Below are 12,630 nucleotides of genomic sequence, written 5' to 3' on the forward strand. Positions count from 1 at the left end.
GTCTATTACCAGAACTGGGAGAGGCTTCATTGGATAGACAAACATAATATGTGTTTTTTACACTGCACATTTTGGATTTGCTGGCTTATAGAGATTTGAGGGTCTTGGGGCTCTTTAAGAATTTAGGCAGGTGGAAGACTTTGGATTTGATTATTTTTACATCAGGGAATCCTGAAGAATTCACACCAGTTCCAGAGAAGGATGGCAGGGGCTCTGACCCCATCTGGGCACTAAATGAATCTCCTCTGGCCGAGGCTAGACAGAACGGGAAGTAAGAGTGGAAAGAAACTTGGGCCTCAATTTCTTTAGATTTTAAGCTGTAAGACCCAGAAAGCTTCACTCTTGGACTCTAAATTTTCCTTAGGAATTTCATAATGGGATGAACTTACATTGAAATTGGAACATTTTTCTATTGCTGGTATTATATTATCAGAATATGTGTATGATATATCATCCCCTTGCTTAAACTCTGGTAGACTACTTTGGACAGCATGGACTGGTCAAAATATGAGATTAGAAAGGACAGGCAAGAGTGGATTTTTAGCCTAGAGGTCAGTGTGGCTTTGGAGTTGACCAAAGAATGAGCCTTCCTCATCTCAGAGCTTTTTGGGGTCTGGAAGGATCCCCAACTTTCACCCCAAGAGCATAATAATGGGACAGTGATTAGTCCTGCAGAGGCCCCTGAAGGTGGGACAAGTGGTCTTGATCCTCTCTCTGAGGAAACAGCCACACTTGACTCAGGTTAACGGTCATGCCCAGTGGGGCCAGCGAATAGCCTGCTGGACATGTTAAGGGGACTTCCATTTTCCTCACCTCATGTCTCACTTCTGGCCTCTGGCCTCATACTGTGCTCCCTATCCTCCCTGAGACTTGCTGTATCTGAGGCTTGAGGGACTAGAGTCCAGTCTCTCTTGGCCTACTTTCTCTACTCAATGGTATTAATGCGTTGGAAGACACAGGCATATGAGCCTCCTCTTCAGGTCTGCCTTCCTGGTGGAAGGCTGCATTTAGTTCCTCTCTGACTTCTACATGGGAAGGCATTGGGTGGTGTCTCAGGCCTGTTGTTCTTCCCCCACCTGTGAGGCAGTGGCCCGGAGGGGTCTGCTCTGTAGGCTTGGCTTTCCCCTCTGTGTCCTGAAGGGAGGGAGACAGGAAGCACGGTGATGGTCCCATATCAGATCTGCCCTCTCTAATGTAAACTTATCGATAATAAACCTGATGGTTTGATTTTTTTTCACCAATTCAGAGACTCTGATGAAGTCATGAAACAAAGAAACTAGCAAAACAACACTTTGGATCCAGAAATATTCAGTTACTGTTTTGAATCACAGTCCTCACTCAAGGCATGATTTCTCCATGAATTGTATGCATTTTGGATTACTTTTACCATTGATTCATTTTATCAACTGATTGTGAACTTCCCTTCCTTTATTCTGAGAAATAGCCCTTCACAGAATTCCCTTGCTAGGAATTATGTATTTTTGTTCATTGTGGTTGTGCCTGTACACTTGCGGATGGGTGGTGGTGTCTGAAGCAAGGCAAAGAGAAGTGAGATAATGAGTTTCACTTTAAACACGTTCCAGTTGGAACTCACATGGGACCCTCATGTAGACAGTAGGGACTGTTGGTCTGGGATGGTTAGGCCAGTGCTGGACATGTAGCTGTCATCGATTTTGCTAGTAGCCAAAGCCTGTGTAGCATCCCGTACTCCCTTCCCCAAAGCCATCCTGGGATGCGCCTTCCTTTCTTCTCTGGAACCCAGGCCAGCTTTTATTTTTCAGAGCCTTTATGCCTCTCAAGGAACAGAGGGAGGTCTGACAGTGAGATATGAGTCCTTGAACAGATCTGTACCTAAAGTGAGTAAGATGCCAGAGTGGGAAGGTGAGCAAGGGCCAGGTGAGGTGTTATATCCCTATTTACTGTGAGACATGAGCCCTGCAGATGTTGGTCAGGCCAGCCTAGCCCTGGGAATCTAGCTCTGGCTTCCCAAGGGCATTCTTCAGCCCTGGAGAACCCCTTGAGATCACTCTGTGTAAGCTGAAGACCTAATAAAGACAGACATTCCAGAGTCATTGGAATTTTGGTCTCCATCCTTGAACAAAAGTGGATTCGTACTTTGACCCTGGAAATAAACTGGCCTCCTAGAGCACTCTTGGATAAGACCGGAAGTTTGGAGCTAGACCACATAACAATTCTAGGTGCTGACTGTGTCCATATTGTCTGTTCCCGAACAAACCAGTAGAGGTCTCATTGGAGCCATGGCTCTGAAACATCCAGCCTGGCAATTGCTGGGCATCTGAAAGATCACCAAAATACCATTGCCGCTTGGTACTTGGCAAAATATCCTTGAATATGGATAATGTTTACTGGAATGAACTATGGAAGTGACTTTCTCATGGTATGAAATTGCTGGAGTCATAGCAGACTCTACTCGCTTCTTCTTCTTTTCGGATCATCTTACCATCTGCTCCATTCAAAGACTCCTTGAATGGGGAGAAATGGGAAAAGGCACGGACAGAAAATTCTTTTGACTTAACCTAGCATCCCTTAGGTTGCCGCTTAAGCTCATTTCCTCGTTTTGTATCCTGGGGAGAAGGAAAAAACAACTTGTCATAGCCCTAACCTGTCATGGAGGCTCTGTGAGGTTACCTCCCCATGTTCCCTTTGTTGGGTCATAGAATTCCTGTTGTCTTGACTTTGGGTTTGTCCTTTTTTCCTTTTTAGAGAGGCAGTTCATGGGATTTATAGTTTTAAAGAATGTACCCGGTATCATCTTTATCAGATAAGAATACAGAAAACTACTACAAAATGTTATGTGTGGCATTTATCTAGCAGAGAGGGTGGTCTGGTCTAAATTTCTAAGAACAGTTAGAATAAATTAGAATAAATCAGGAATCACTTTGTCACGTTTCATCCTTTTGCTCCCAGATTACTGATCTCACAGCACAGAATCAGAATGCAGTCTGCAGACCTGGAAACCAATTTCACAGCCTTTATGCCTTGACTATACATGTAAGGAATGAAATCAGGAGACCTACAAAAACAATCATCAAGAATAGAACATATGGTCACATTTCTAGTCCCAAGAAGAAGCTTTCTGTCAAGTAATTCAAGTGCACATACATTGATTTGTGCCTGCCCAGACTGACTGTTCCACTGGTAGATGATGGTTTGATGAGTTCTCTGAGAGTGAGGGGCTCTGGGTGGGGCTGGACAGCAAAGATGGCTTTCCACCCAGCCCTCTCTCCTTCTCTTCTTCCAATTCTTTCTAAGCAGACAAAGATGATGTTTACCAGGAAGCATCAAAAATGATACCAGTTTGAAATATCAAAGTAGATAACAATCCAGGGAGTGAAAATATCTGCTAATCAAGCAACCATACAGTTTGTTTAACTGACCCAATTTGTGTGTGCTGGGAGGGGAGGGTGGGAGGAAGGGTCATGGTAGATTGGCCTAGCACCTTTGGAAAACCTTAAATTCAGGACTTATCTTAAGGAAACTGAAGGAACTGCCTTGAAAGTGTGATTTCCAGGTCTCCCAGAGACCTTTATTCACAAATGACCTTCATTAGGCAACTCTCTGAGGCCTAAATTGTCACTATTAGAAAAGTCTTTGGTCTTAAGTTTTGTCATAAGAAGGCAAATGTCCCTGAGAGAGCACACGCTCTGCTTCTTCCATTCCTTCCAGAAAGGGGGGAGGATGAGGACACCCAGTGCAAGGTGCCATGACGGTGTATGGGGGGCAGAAGTGTCCCCCAGAGAGGAAAGTGGCATGGTGGGAGAGATGATAAACCCCGCTCTGGAGGCTTGTAATTTGTTTTAGAATGGTGGTGGCTTCCTAAATTAATTAATTTTATTAATTTAAGCTGTAATTTTCGATAGCAGTGGTCACAGGTCATATCTGGGCAGGAGTGGCTTCTGAGGGTCTGTGAGCTGGGAAGGGAGAGCTGGGCTTTGGAATTGGACAAAGCAGGGCTTGCATTTGGCTCCAGCGCTGGTGCATCTGTGTGACTCTGGGTGAACCCTAACCTTGCTCCCGGCCTTCTTTCTTTGTCTGGAATATGGAGGGAATAAATGACACCTCCCAGGTGGTGTGTGTTCTGAGCACCTCATGTAACGCTGGGTTAGGTGCTCAGAGTAGTGGGAGGTGGGTGGTGGATACTCCGTAACCGCCCCACCTCAGGTCCATTTGTATTTACCGTCGTTGCACACCATATGGCTTTTCTCTCAGCATACAAATGCTGGCTCAGGCAATTATCAAGTGGAGACACGCTGACGGTGCTTGGTCATTGGCAGGAAGAGAACAAACAAACCCATGCACAGACACAGTTGGAAGCTCCGATTGTGTAAGCCCCGTAAACGATAGTCATTAGATTTTGGCAACCCAGAGGTATTTCCCCCTCGCCCTTCTTTACTTTGCATATCTCCGTGCATATGCTCCTTGAAGGTTTGGAATGTCTCCCCGTATGCTGGGCTGACGGAACGGTTTGAATGTGGGTTCTCATGTAAGCTCGAAACCCTTCTAGGCTGCGTCCAAGGATAGATGCAAGGCAGGGCTGGGAAGAACAGTGAGTATATTTATAAACTGGTCTTCTCTTCAGAGTATCAGTAATTAAAGTCAATCGTTTTCAGGCCTAGGCAGATGGTACTGATTTTGTACTGATTGAATCATTACACCCAAGAGAAGATGTGACAGTGCTTGGGGGTCACTGACCTCTTGTTTTCGGCTGTGTGTCCAGGACATAACTTACCCTAAGGGAGATTTGGAAGCGAACTATAGAGAAAAATGTCATTTGCATATTCATTCGTTTGTTTCCTTCCTTAGGAGTATGCCCAACTGTGAGCATCCCTTTGCCATTTTGGGGGGGAACTTGCTTTGCTCTTGAACACCTTTCAGTCTGTGTGAAATACTGAATTCCTGGGACTGATTGCTGCTGTTGGAGGAAATAGGGATCACAACTAGAACTGGTTAGTCAGATGGCAGGGAAAGAGGAGAGGTTTTATAGTGAAGTCTTGGGGGAAAGAAAGGAAACTTAGAGAAGGGAACCCCAGTCCTCTGGCTAAGTAAGTTCTGGAAGGTTTCTCCTGGGTGAGGAGGGAAGGGTGCATGAGAATGATTGAAGAGTAGCCATGATTGCTATTAAATTCCAAGAAAGTCACCGGCGCCTTGTGTGTACAATCTCCTCAACTCAAAATCTTGTAGAGAGCACTAGGTTTCTTGTCTATGATTTCTCCCATTGTGGGTTTATGGGACCCTCGTCCCTGGAACCGGGGATGGGAGGCTTTGTGGATTTTTGCTTCTTGCATGGAGTCTGACAACATGCTTTTGTCTCCAAAATAGGCACTCTTTCTTTACTGCTTTGACATCATCAGATTCATTCTTTTTTTTTTTTTTTTTAAGATTTTATTTATTTGACAGACAGAGATCACAAGTGGGCAGAGAGGCAGGCAGAGAGAGAGGGAAGCAGGCTCCCTGCTGAGCAGAGAGCCTGATGTGGGGCTCGATCCCAGGACACTGGGACCATGACGTGAGCTGAAAGCAGAGGCTTAACCCACTGAGCCACCCAGGTGCCCCCAGATTCATTCTCTTCTTTTCCATTCCTTGGATTTCTTTGAGTGGGACCATATGAGTTCTCCTTTTCCACTGTGTTACTCCTGAGGCAGTGGGGCAATTTGGGGAAGGATGAGTGATGTATGCCAGCGTCATCTGTGCTTATGTTGTTCAGAATTTTCATCTAGTATTAAAATCACATACTAACCAATCCATGCGTCATCACATGAAAAAATTCTTTTTTTTTTTTCATGTTACTCAGTTTAAAGGTTTTCTGGGTTTCTTAGATTACTTTTCTCTTTCCTGAGAGGTCCTTCCATCATTGAATAAACAGTTTCAGATCCAGGTTTGCCTAAAATTTGTTTGACTGTTGTGTGAATGTTTAGCGTCCACTTATACTATGCGATGTTGCAGGGTCTGTTAGAATGTGAGCTGAGAGGTTTTGTTTGACAAATGTTATGTTTCGTTTGGGTTATTTTTCAAAATCAAGAATACATTTGTGGAACCTCATAACTGAAGATAAAAATGTAACTATGCTTCTTAATAACTTGTTTTTCTTCTTCTGGGACAAAATATGGAAACATTTAAATTAGCTCTATGCAGATGAACCAGAGGTTTTCCTCCCTTTCAAGGTGTTGATGATCTTGTTTTTTTTCTTTGTGGAAATGAATGCTTTGGATACAATGGATAGTCATCCTCATCATGACAATTTTATGTTGTTCTTTTTGGAGGTACTTTAAAGATCATCCAACTGGACCTTACAGAATACTAAGAGCTTATTTGATATATGAATGCCTCTGGAGAGTGTGTCAAATTATGAATTCTTATTCCTGCACTAGCAAGGCAACATGATCAAGCCAGAGAATGCCTAGAGTTTGTTTTGATTTGTTTCACTTTTGTTTTAAATTTACCACCCACCGTTATCCAAAACACATGAAAGTTGTGGGTTTGATATGTTTGTTTTGCTCTCATACTATAACGATGTTCAATCATGACTACACTTAATGTCTTTAGGACCAGACAATTAAAAGTCATTTGCTCTTTTGATAACAATATCAGAGAACATTGGGAAAAAATTCCTTTTCACAATCTGCCATTCCCATAAGTTGATAGTTGCGCTGTTTGCATAGCTGACCACCCACTGAAGCCAAGGCATGTGAAACTGCTGTCCACTAAAATGGGCCTGAAAGTCACGTGGGACCCACCCAAAGATGCTACCAGTAGACCCGTGGAGCATTACAACATTGCCTATGGGAAGTCACTGAAAAGTCTTAAATACATCAAGGTGAATGCTGAGACGTACTCCTTCCTTATTGATGATGTGGGTAAGTGACACTCTGGTCTTGTTCCCAGTCAGAACTAACTGTACATCAACATTCTCAGTTCCCTTCTTAGGTAGGGTGGCTGTTTGTGAGACACAGTGTGGCCAGGCTCCAGGAAACTCATGGTTCTTTGAGAACAGGTAGCCAAGGTCATGAGGCTGTTGCTCAACCTTTATCTTGCCCCTGGACTTCCTCATTCTGCATTTTAACTCAAGTATTTCTGGATAGCTCTCCAAATAGATCTAGGAAACCAGTTTTTAGTTTCTGAATGTGATTTTGGAAAACATGTGGGTCCTTTGTTTGTTTCACAGAAACTTAACTACTTTGTAGCCTAATCTTGAGATTTCTAATTTATAAATCAATTAAAGATTACTCAAATAATATGTCCCTGTGAGGGTGTGTGTGATATGTCACACTTAGCCACATCTGGTTCAAAGATGCGACATCCCCCCCCATTAAAGTTGATTCTGAAAGTCTGCGATATTTAAAAATTTTCCTAAATATATTGTTTTATTAGTGTAGGCATAGGTGGTTTTGAACTTAGCCTTTGAGCTGCTTCCTTGGGATCCTCTATCATTTGCTTTTTTGATCCCATGAGCCTGAAACTCGCATTTATTCTACAGTCCAACCTCATGATGGATTGTAAGGAAGTAACAGAAGTCAGCATCTCTGACAACCAGGTCTCCCTGTGCCAGGTTACCATTTTCCTGCCTTCCTTTAGTGGATCAAAATCAACTTATGGCTCCTCACATTTCTGGCCATAGTCTATACACTTTCTCCCTCTCCACCTCTTGCATATATAACATTATATATGTTAGGCTTTCTGAGTAACAGAGCAGAAAGTATATAGAATGAACATAAAGGGAGCCAGATTTCCTTCTTCTTGGTTCCAGCTAAATGTTCATTTCTCCGAATATTTTCCACATCAGTATGACCCTACAAAGTCTGACAGTGAGGTTAAATGGAGATTCTGTTGGGCCAGAGGCATGAGCCGGGTCATCTTTGCTTGTTCAAAACTTAGGTTGTTATGATCACTGCAGAGAAGAAAAACATGCAGAAAGAGAGCCCTGGAACTTACTGAAAAACAAAGTGTCTCCCAAGTAACTCACTGATGAGTTAACAGAAATCAGAGACATGTGGATTAAATTTCTTTGAAATACGAATTACCTCAGAATGAAGAGAGAAAGTGCCTGGTGAAGCATGATTTTCCATGTGTCTGACCTTAGAGAGCAGTCCCCAGTTAGTCCGGCAGACCGTGCCAAACCTGAAATACCACCAGGCCCTCCCGCAGTCAGACAGAGGTCCTACCGACCTGGAGCACAGCAGGGATGCTCGATGGCATTGCCGTGTCTCTCCCGTTGGGCCTCTGGCTTGAGAACAGAGGTTCCGTTATGGGAACACTTAACACCTTGAGAAATGTACAGATGCTTCTTGCCTTTGACACAACTAACCCTTATCTCTCCAACTGTCCGTCTGGGCAAATACTAGCAAACTCTCATCTCTCCAAAGAACTGGCACCTTCATTTACTTTTCATAGTAATTCATCTTCAGGAAAACCAGCATTACTGGAGTTTTCCTTTCTGCCTTTGCAAATTCAGGGCTCACTCACACGATAATGTGGCCTCTCGGTTTCTCTTCCCGTCCCACTGACTTCAGGAGCTCAGCCAAAGAGACCATGGCTATTTGAACTTGACCCTAGATACAAGTCAAAATGAAGCCCAGTTATTTCAAGATTAGCATGTCCAAGTTTCCAACAGCTGTTTCTCTAGGTCTTCGTTGAAATGGTCAAAGATAACATGTAGACCTAGTATAGAGAGTGTTTTATTATCATAAGGAGAGAATTTCATGAAGCTTTATGTATTGCAATGAAGATTTTCCGTGTGCTAAATTTTATGAGTTACCCTGACATTTTCTTTCTATTTGTTGAAGATTTCTGTTTGAAGCTTCCAGGGGGAGATATTACTTGCAGTTACTGACACTGTAGGCTATAAAACACCTAGTTAGTGGATGGTGGCTTCTTATTTCCTACATTAATTTCACAGTTGCAAAAGCCGCTTCTGTTGACTGCTTATGCATCCAGGTTTATTAGACATGCCATGTACTTTGTACTAAATAAATTTTGTGTTCTTTGGGTTAGGTGTATTTTTGTTGCATGAGAGGAATATTAGTGATATTGATTAAAGAGAGAGAGAAAGCTGTAGTTAGACTTGTCACTTAATTCAGATTTTTATATTTGGTTATGTAAGGGAGACAGTTAGTGAATCAAACTGTCATTCTTGGAGATTTGAAATGGTGGCTTGATATAAACCGTATGTTTCAGAGCCGGGGGTAGTGTACTTTGTGCTGGTTACTGCAGAAAACCACAATGGAGTGAGCCGTCCAGTTTACAGAGCTGAAAGCCCGCCTGGTAAGTCTTACCTAGAATTGGAGGCTGTATTTTTGTTTCTTAGATGGGGAGAAACATCCCTCTTTGCTTTCTCAGATCTATACAAATTTAGAATCTTTAAATTAGAGTTCCTGAGCAAGAATGACTTGTACAGCAAGTTGAAAGGTGGAAAACTAGGAGAGACTTATTCCTTCTTTTAAAGTAATTTTAATGTAGGTTGTTAGTGGTTTGTCCTAAAATTTTTGAGTACTCATTAGAGTAAGCCATGTGCAAAAGACCAAAAAGATGTGCTGTCCAGAAAGCTTAGGTGCCTTGTTACTGATGTGGCCTGAGCGGATCCTTTTTTTTTTTTTTTTTGAGGACTGTTGAAAAGACCACTAAACATATATTAGGGCTGCACTGAAATGTGGAAAATCCGATCGTCCTCGTTTCTAACTATGAAGTTGCATTTTCCTCATTTAGGAGGTGAATGGATCCAGATTGATGGTTTTCCCATTAAGGGTCCAGGACCATTTAATGAAACCGTCACAGGTACTATGTCCTCCTTTGGTTCATGTCTTCACTGAAGCACCGTCTCGCAAGAAGGTCGTGCTTCTGTCACACACATTGCTTACCAACCTTCATGTAGTTCCCATCGCTAAACTAACACACATGGCACACGGTTTCAGTCAATCTGCTCTGCACCTGATGGCCCAGACACTCGCCCATGTTTGCTCATTTTCCACTGTTCTTTTGTCTTCTGGTGTGGGGAATTGTCTGCGTCTACATCTGGGGATACTGTTGCACTGTTAACAGGCAAATATGGTCGTTGAGATGGCAGCCCTGGCCAAGATAAGGATGTTTACTGCTCTGTTACCTGCAGATGGCATAAATGAATAAAATCCACCAAGAAGTGGCTTTTATTGGCAAATGTATGGCATCAAGTCTTTCTCTCTGTTCTTATGAGCCTGGGATATTTTGTGGTATGTCAGAGCACCTACCTTCCATCTCTGCTCCATATTTGTATATATGTCTGTTTTATCATTTGGATGTTGATGTTGTCTAGTCATATTGTTTTGCTTGTTGGGAGAAGTGTTTTCATTTCTTGTATTTTTTGAATATATTTGATTAATGGTGAAAAAATAATGCAAAATGAGTGCAGTTATTTTGGAGTGTGGTTGGATAATATCCCAAAGGCAATATGGAGAGGACCTGTATTCTATTCTATGAACCATTTTTTTAAGTCCATCGATCTGGTGGTGGTGTTGAGAGGAAGGTGAGTACCTTGAAACCAATGACCATAATCAACTTCTCAGGTCAGCTTTGATGGGTGTAGGCAGTTTCAAAGTCCCATTTCCACAGAAAGGGGTTAGAAAAATGAAGCAACCTGAAAAGGAAGCTGGCTTTCAAAGAAAGGTGATATGCTTTTGTTCTAATATGTTGGACTTGCGGCTATCATGGGGTGTTGGAAGGGAGACATCTTGGAGGTGACTGGAGGCAGGGAGATGAAAGTTGGAAAAGAAAACTAAGGGGCGGGCATGGATTTCAGAGTCATGCTCCAGAGTGAGTGGAAGTTGAGAGAGAGTATGAGGATGACAGGAGGGATAAGAGCAAAGGGCTAAGATCAAAACTGAGAGAATGATGACAGTGAGGAGTAGCCATGATGGTAGTACACCTAGAAAATGTGCAAAATAGGCAAGGGTATTTATTCCGAGATTTTCTAGCCTGAAGAGGTGTATGTAAACTTTTTACTGACAGATGTTCAGTGTCTTGTATTGGAATCTTGTATTTTAAATGACCATTTTATTTTTTATAATTTTTCTGATAAAGTTTTCTGAATGACTGTGGTTTTAGAACAAGTAATTTTCTTTTGCTTTTTCTTAAGTAATTAATTTCTGATGACTTCTTTAATAAAAACATGTGTGTGTGCCTGTGTGTGTTTGAGTGTCTCTGACCTTTCTGAGTGAGTGCTGGGTTACAGAAACACTGGGAATTGGAACCCACAGACAGTCATGCTCCAACTCATTATTGGTTTTGCATACTGTGAAATCGTTTAACCTCTCTCTGTAGAAGACTTTGTATGCCCTAGTTGCCAAAGAGCACTCTTCTATAATACATAATACTATATTTGTTTTACATTATGATAAAAAAGATACTGGAAGAAATTGCTAGCTGAAACTATTTCCAGCATATGATATAAAGCAGAATTTTTTCTTTTAAAAAAATGAATACCAGAATGCACAGACTTGGTTACAATGGTCCAGAAAAAAATTACATTTCACTGGTAGTAAAAATATTAAGAATATTCAATAAAAAGAAAAAGACATTTTAAAAAAATACTATGAATAATTTATGAGAAATTATCAGTTAATGATCAGCATGCATCTATGCCTTTTTTATAAGGCTTGGAAAATATGCTATGCTGCTTTTCGGAGGAATGGTTAAATAAATGACAATACTATTAAACAAAGTAAGTATTTTGTGTTCTTCATTTAAAGGAAGGGATTTGTCTTCAAAGATACCTTCAAAGGAAGGTATCTTCATTTAAAGGAAGGGATTTGTCTTCAAAATGTAGACATTGGCATTGGCTCCTGTGGGAAGGCCCCAGGGGTTCCCTTTAGTGTTTTGACTGGTAACATCTCACTTTCTTTGAGTGTTTTATTTGAAACCAGAGGAAAATCTATCCTTTCACTTTGCTGGAAACAGTAGTTTCAGTTTAAATTCCAGAAGGCCTCTTTTTGAGGTGGAGACCTATCTCGACCTTAATGTCTTTCACTAACTACTAGATTCATTCACTCAGTGTCATTGGCTTTCCATAGGCAGGTCTGGATGCTACAGATACAATAGTGGGTAAGACAAACAAGGTTCACCTTAATGAAGACTGGATTCTAGTGGGAAAGAAAGGCAATAAACATGTAAGCAAAAAATAACCCCAAAATCTGTATTTGCTTGTGAGAGCCACTATAACAAAATACTACAGAGGGTGGTGGCAACAACAGATGTTTATTTTCTCTCACAGTTCCAGAGTCTGAAAGTCCAAGATCAAGGTGTCAGCAGGTTTGATTTCCCATGAGGCCTCTCTTTGGCTTGGCTTTCCTCTGTGAGCACACATTCTTGCTGTCTTAAGACACCTTAAAAGGACACCAGCCGGGTGGGAGTAGGGCCCATCCCAATGGCCTCATTGTAACTTAATTGCCTCCTAAAAGGTTCAGTCTCCAAAGACAGTTACTTACTGGGATAATTCGGAGTCAAGACTTCAACATATGAATTTGTGGTGGCGACACAATTCAGCCTGTAGCAGAATCATAAATTCTTTGAAAAATGAACAACACTGAGATATAGACTAAGCCAGGTTGGGGAGGTGCTATGATGGTGGCATGTTGCTGAGATGGT

At 41.9% G+C, this 12,630-nt stretch overlaps 1 protein-coding gene across 4 annotated transcripts in view; it reads left to right on the plus strand.

Moving 5' to 3' along the window:
* Positions 1–12,630, plus strand: part of FNDC1 (fibronectin type III domain containing 1) — a 104,329-nt gene that overhangs the window by 21,400 nt on the left and 70,299 nt on the right. For 3 of the 4 annotated variants that reach the window (XM_032836480.1, XM_032836482.1, XM_032836481.1), the window contains exons 2-4: positions 6,681–6,875; positions 9,193–9,279; positions 9,721–9,789. The exons of the other annotated variant lie outside the window; for it this stretch is intronic. In XM_032836480.1, coding sequence (XP_032692371.1) covers positions 6,681–6,875; positions 9,193–9,279; positions 9,721–9,789 — 351 coding nt within the window. The remainder of the gene's footprint in view (positions 1–6,680; positions 6,876–9,192; positions 9,280–9,720; positions 9,790–12,630) is intronic. 4 annotated transcript variants of the gene reach the window in all.

This window comes from Lontra canadensis, unplaced genomic scaffold (genome assembly GCF_010015895.1).
Source record: "Lontra canadensis isolate GAN:19392208 unplaced genomic scaffold, GSC_riverotter_1.0 scaffold92, whole genome shotgun sequence".
Classification (NCBI taxonomy): domain Eukaryota; kingdom Metazoa; phylum Chordata; class Mammalia; order Carnivora; family Mustelidae; genus Lontra; species Lontra canadensis.